Below are 6,782 nucleotides of genomic sequence, written 5' to 3'. Positions count from 1 at the left end.
ATGGCTTTACCTAGCCTCGAATAGACTACTTTTGTTTTTCTTGCCAGATGACTCAGACTCCTTAAAAGATCACAACGAAATCGGAATCTGCTTTATCTGCCTCATATAACATTTAAGATGTTGACTTCCAATAAATTTTTTTTTCAAATGAAAATGAATCTGAGATCATTTTGGAGAGCGATCTTTGAAGTATTGGAATGATATGATAACATCAGCAGAGAAGTGCTTATAGCTCAATTTTTACTCTCTGCTTAATTTCATAAGTGAATGGTTCGAATATCCAAGGCTACAATATGAGAATTCATGTACACGATAAAGTCGCTGTTGATTAACCAAACAACATATGAAGTAACTTCAACATATAAGGTCAGTGAAGGCAAGGCTCCTTTGTTCAACAATAATCATGATGCATAATAACGGGCTTAGTCTGCTGGGTGTGGGTTTGTGTGTGTGTGAACCCAAAAAATCAAAATCCAAAAAGGAGATGCGACGGGTCCACCAGCGTCAAATTGGTGCACCGGCGTGGCACAGCGGTAAAAAAGGGTGCGACGGGGTCCATTACCTTGTTGTCGAATTACTGGTTAATCTATACCCTAGTCCTTATCACTGTTGAATTTATCAAGGCCTTCCGACCTTAAAAAGGGTCATCCGCATCCAGAATGAGCAAAAATTCGCTTTGAAATTCTTGATAAAAAAGGAACACCGGCGCTGACACACTACAATGTCAAAATAAACCCGAGCTCACGATAGAAAGTAGACAAGTGAAATTTGTCAGAGATCCATAATCCATGATATCACCATCTCATGAGCATCTGATATCAACCAAATCCGATTAATAATCCACATTTAGTGAATTGGCGCAGTGAAGATGTCGCGCAACGAACCCTTTGAAACCGTTGAGTGTAAAAGATATACGAATAGCAGTTAACTGCACTAAAAGCAGTAAGCAATTACGACTTAAAAGGTCTTATTCGAATTGAAGATGCCTTACTCCTTTAAGTGAACCTGCTTGGACGTCCGTTTTCAGACTTTCTGTGGTGCTTGATCCGCTTGCCTCCACTATTTTCCAATGAAAGAAATGCTGGCATTGTCTGTGCAGTTGTATTTTTTCCCCTAACAGCTTCCTCTTTTTTTTCAATGAAACTTAAGCATTGACGAAAGATTTCATCGTCCGTTCCTGAATGTCAAAGGGATATAAGTGCAGCATCATGTTTGAAAATTCTCCATAAAAACCTACTCATTCCGATGACAAATTTCATTGTCCATTTCTGAATGTGTAGGTTTTTTTTATGGAGAATTTTCAAACATGATGCTGCACTTATATTCCTTCGACGCCGCCACAATTTGGAAACGTACCCTAATTGTTTTTTTCTAGCTTTTTTTAAAGTTTTTTTTTTAGTTTCTTTAAGTTTTTGTCCTGTTTTCCCCAACAATCAGCAAAAATGTTGTACGAAACTATGTGAACGCAAATATCATTAAGATAAGGATCTACATCAGATCACGTAAGCTGTTAACTACCATTTCAGCAGTCGTTTACGTGCTTGCCTCCAATTTCTGAAGAAAAGTTGTTACGAAATTGTTGAGGAGAATGTTGTGGGAAATAAATGTGCAGAAGAGCACATGGTGGCGAAACGCAACACGTTTGGTTGTGACGGCTGCGAAATGGTTCATAATATAATACCTACTCTTCTACAAATCCATAGTGGAGTTATTTTGAGCAGTAACTGCGCCAAACCAATTTTTGGGCAGTTGCACGCACTATGATAGCATGACCCATCATCGTATACTTACACGTGACATTCAAGCGCAGTACGGGCACACTTGGCTCTTCCCGCTGATATTAATTTCACTGTCTTTGTGGATTTTTTCTTCACTTTTTTCTAGGCATAGATTTCTGATTTGTCAAAATTGTTGTTGGATTAAAAGTAAAACATATGTACAAATGTGTTTCCTGTGTATCGATAGAATGATAGTGAGTTAGGCAAAAATAACTGCTTCGGTTATGGTAAGTTCGGACGTAATAAATAAAAATCTACATTTAGGACTCTTAGGATTGACCGCAGGGGAAGGTATAGTATTCGTACGAGATTTTAGTGAGATATTCACAAAATGTTTAATATGGCATGGGAATTTTTAACATTCGTTAAAGACACCGAATCACGAAGGGTGTTGGATCTCATCACAAATGGATAGAGGTGAGCCTTCACGATTTTGAGCACGATAATGCTTATTCCCACTCAAAATGATAAAGTATTTGGCAGTCTACTTGAGTTACGAAAACGCATCTTTTTAAATCCAGTACATTTGAGGTTTACGAACTCGCTTCTAGCCCATACAATGACTTGCATGAGCTAGCCGAGCTATCAATTAGATGTTTTTTGTCGAATCGTTGATGAATCCCCATGAATAGTACCTGGCAACGGGCAACAACTGTTAAGGTAAGTATACTCGTCGAATCAAGTGTCAGCTGGTACGTAGTCGTGCGTATGACCGACTCTGCACAACTCCCAGTTTCGTAGTTCGCCCATAAGGAAGAGTGGGTGATTGCATGACGTAATGAGTGGTGTATCACATGCAGGTCGTGTGGACATGATTATATAGAGGAAACGGGACCCCTCTATGTATTCGGGTCAAGAAACATCTAGATGGACCCGCAAAATCTCAACTCTTTTGCCCACTTTGGGACACCGTGGATTACATCACTAAACCACTATCTATCAACAAATCTATAGCGAATACTATCACCGAAATATAGGTAGAAATTACCATACTATCAATCTCGATGATAAGCATGCAGATTACAAGAATCATTTTTGATCGCCGCCATAGCTCCAAAAATAAACAGAAAGTACATCTGCATTGCAAACGAACTAGCTAAGTATCAATCTCTCTGCGGGTTTTGGTGTCAGGGACAGGCCGCCCCCCTATAAAAACCATGTGATTAGTAGTTGTAGTACAAATAAATAAATATAATGAATAATATAGCTGCCGTCCGTCAACCTTCACTCCCATGTCGTTCCATTCCAAATTTCGCATTGCGTTCTCGAGGATGGCTGTGAATATTTTGGATTGGATTGTGTCACCCTGCCGGACCCCTCTTCACGTCGTTCATGACATTGTAGAATAGGGAAATTCTTGAATTCCTGGTCATGAAGTTGCGGTACAACTATCGAAGTACCTCTGTGTACTGAATAGGGACCCCTTAGTTGTCCAAGGCTTCCATAATCGCTTCCGTCTCAACTGAGTCGAAGGCCTTCTTCAAGTCGAAGAAGGTGAGACAGAGCAGCATCTTCTACTCTGGTGATACTTCGATGAGCTCCATGCAATTATTCTGTGAATGATAACTTGGATCATGTTGAGCATGCTTTTCCACCCGCTCGTGATTCGATGAAAACATCATTGAAGAGTGATGTTAGTGAGTGAAGCGGTGATTAGTATTTGTTTGCTGCAGTATGGTGCGCGGTTGTGCGATTTTTTGTAAGTGGCTCTTTTGAGTTTTCCGATCCTATCTTTAAAGAAATTGCTTGCACCATTCTTTTCGATACAGAAGCTTGGAGCTTTATTTTGTTGTTTCAGCTCAACTGCTACTTCTATATGTTGTTCGTGATACATGGGGACTTCGGTGCTACGTTGGTGTCCTTGGTCAACCACAATCGGTACTTTATTTCATAATGCATCTAGTTCGTCCAAATCACTCTCTTATAAAATAAATTTCGTATGTCGTTTTCAAGAGAATTCCATGAAGATGCCTTCATCATCCTATTTTAGTAACGAAACGGACGATTCTACGTCTTCTGTCTTTCGTCTTTTGCTAATCAGTTCCGCAATATGCGTCAGACTTCAAATGGGTTTCTGTCTGGTTCGGCCTCAGCAATTTCGATTGAGTCGGATAATGTTGCATGCAAGAACCACTTAGCTTTATCAACTTACCTTTTACATTCTCACAATAAACTAGGTTGTCTCTTCCTCTCCGTTCATCTCTCCTTATGCCACCCGTCGTTTCGCAGGCGATTGCCTGTTTCGGTGCGTAGAGATTAAGGGTGACGTAGAATAAAGAAAGCCGGATGTATCGTCACTACAAGACGTGATTTAGCAAACAGATAGTTTAAGGACAACATTAGAGAGACAGACCACAATGGCTCTTGCTTTGACAGCAGCAAAGTGTAAACGACCACAGGTTCTTTGACGATCCCATGGTCTCCTTCGGATGTGGCCGAGAAGCGAGGACAGTTTTCTGCAACATCTCTAGAGGGCGGGGCAACGTGTTGATGTTTTCTTCTAGTTTTTTTGTTTTCGTGTCATAAGCCTGCACACCATATCAAAGTCTGAGTGATGTCTGAGGATATGGCACCCCATTTGGCAAAAGTAGCCCAACAGTTGTCTGAATAGCTTGTTTTTCACGCATTCAAGCTTTTTCATCATTTTCAGTGGCGCTTATCAGGTCTAGGATCTGTACATCATTCTAGGGCGAATTGCGGACAGCAAGACTCGCAGCTTGACTTCGTTGGCCATCGATACCGATCAGACACACTCGTTGAATGAGCTAAAGCTGCGAATGCGAATGCCTGCAGCTAATTTCGATACGAGGAAAACAACATGTTGTTACGTCGCACTGGTTGAAGCAGTATTACTAAACCAGTCTTAATATCCGCCTCAAGCCGGACTTCACTTTTCTTTCCCTTTGCTCGGCCCACTGATCAATTAATCAAAATTGATCGAAAATTAATGGTAGTGACATTTTCTGTAAAATCAGAATTCTGCTTTGTTTAGCTTCAAACACTCCTTCGTTTGAAATATAATATAGAGACAATTTTGAAGCATTACTCGAAGTAGGGGTTTTCTTCTTGTTTTCACCAACAGCTATCAAAGAATGATGTTTAATATAAAATGAAACGACATCAACATGTTGATAAAGATAACGTTCCTCGTCAGATCATGTAAACTGTTGGCTACTATTTAAGTGGCCGGTTTCATTCGTGTTTCCACTTTCTAAGGGAGGTGTTTTCTCCCGGTTGGTAGTTTTACTAAGGAGGAAATCGTGCAAGAAAAGAGAGGCACGGAGGGGTCATAGAGGTGAAAAGCAACGCACGCAGTAGCCACGGGTACGAAACGGTTGCAACGTCCCATTTACCTTTTGCGACATGCGCAGGGAGTTACTGTGCACCAATCCGACGCCAGTGGACCCGTGTCTCCTCGTTTAACTTCTCCACCACGCCTGCGCACCAATTCAACTCCGGTGGACCCGCCGCACCCCCTTTTATAGCAATCTGGCGCCGGCACACCAATCCGACGCCGGTGGACCTGTCGCACAATCTTTTCGAATTTCGTGACTCAAACACACACGGAACAAGATAAGCCCGTTATTATATACCATGGTAGTGATATCGTGAGCATTGTAAATCTTGTACAAGGATGAGTTCACTTACTTGACTCAATCGGCGGGCTAGTATCATCGTCTGACGCGATTACCAGCATCTTCGCCGAAGTGTGTCGACCTTGACTTTACCCAACCCCAATCTTCTGCGAGAGCTTGCACAGAATCAATCCATTCGTCGCTATTCCATATTCTGCGAAATCTTGCGTCTCGCCTGAACTGCCTATCCACGCCGAGTTTCCTCAGGTCCTTTTCACTACCTCAGTCCAGAGCTTCCGTTTTCGCCCAGGTGCCTCTTCCAGATCGAATCCGGCAGACTCCTCAAAACTCGGTGGAAAAGGCTATCTGCAGGTCTTCTTATTATATGAACAAAGAAGCAAATGCTATTTTCTGTAGCCACTTTCGATGGCGGTGCAAGATGTTGATATCTTCGATGTGTCATCCGCCGATACACCACATCGACTTCCGCGTTAAAGGCATCACTCCAGGAATCTGGGATGGCACAGATTTCCGGTGGAGTATTCGTGTACGAGATCGTAGGTTATGGAGAGAGAGGTGATTCCGTCCATTTCTTCCTAATTGCCGTGAAAAACCGCCCTGAAGATACGAATTCGAGCGTTCTGGCGCGCTACATTCTACAAGGAATTCGATTGGAGCGCGCCATCCATGCGCCGCATCTTCCGGGCCGTTTTTTTACGGATATTAGGATAAAATGGACGGAATCACCACCTCTCATTGATCTACTATGCCGTATACGAATACTCCACCTAAAATCCGTACCACCTCAGATTCGTGGGTTGATGCCTTCAAGCTCTTAATTGTGGCGTACCCTACTCCAAAAGTATCCAACCAGTCATGTAAGCAGCTTCCTTTGCGCGCAGTCAAGCTTCTCCATCACCGTAGATGGTGCTGCCTAAGTCTCCGATCCGCACATCGTTATAGGGCGAACTGCAGATATGTAGACTCGCAGCTTGAATTCGTTGGTGTTGGGGGACAGCATTTCAATGCGAAGTGAAATGGGTGAATGCGAAGACGGCCTTAGCGCATATTTGCTGAATATCTTTCTTGTGAATGCCATTGTTTTTCAGCATACAGCCCAGGTAACAAAACTCATCGACGAGTTCAATTGGTTGTCCCTCCACCCTGATTCCCTCTTGAGGTCTTGAAGAAATACACAGCTGCTTGCATCTATCAGTGCGTAGAGGTAATCCATAGGCTGCAGCAAACCCCGATACGAGATTGACAACATGTTGAAATTTAGTAGTGCTTTCCGCGAATATTACAACATCGTCGGCGTACTCGAGATCAGTCAAGAGGCACCCTGATGGTACTCTCGGCGCAGCCTCCTGCGATAAAATCAATGCGAACATGTCTAAAATACCCAGCCAAGAGGTGGCCATTGTCGGAA

General features: G+C 42.6%; 1 protein-coding gene across 2 annotated transcripts; it reads right to left on the bottom strand.

The window, feature by feature from the left end:
* Positions 1–6,375: 6,375 nt before the first annotated feature.
* On the bottom strand, positions 6,376–6,774 carry RB195_016081 (uncharacterized protein; the record flags this gene model as incomplete). 2 transcript variants are annotated; one of them, XM_064207078.1, is made up of 1 exon in its annotated part: positions 6,376–6,774. In XM_064207078.1, the coding sequence occupies one exon, from the start codon at positions 6,772–6,774 to the stop codon at positions 6,376–6,378; it is 399 nt and encodes a 132-aa protein (XP_064062959.1). The 2 variants fall into 2 exon arrangements, with proteins under 2 accessions (XP_064062959.1, XP_064062960.1); XM_064207079.1 differs by having other exon boundaries at positions 6,376–6,744.
* Between the last annotated feature and the right edge of the window lie 8 nt (positions 6,775–6,782).

The sequence above is a fragment of the Necator americanus genome, chromosome V (assembly GCF_031761385.1).
Source record: "Necator americanus strain Aroian chromosome V, whole genome shotgun sequence".
In the NCBI taxonomy this organism is placed as follows: domain Eukaryota; kingdom Metazoa; phylum Nematoda; class Chromadorea; order Rhabditida; family Ancylostomatidae; genus Necator; species Necator americanus.
Note: the sequence above shows the minus strand (reverse complement) of the source record. Positions and strands in the feature narration are given on the sequence as shown.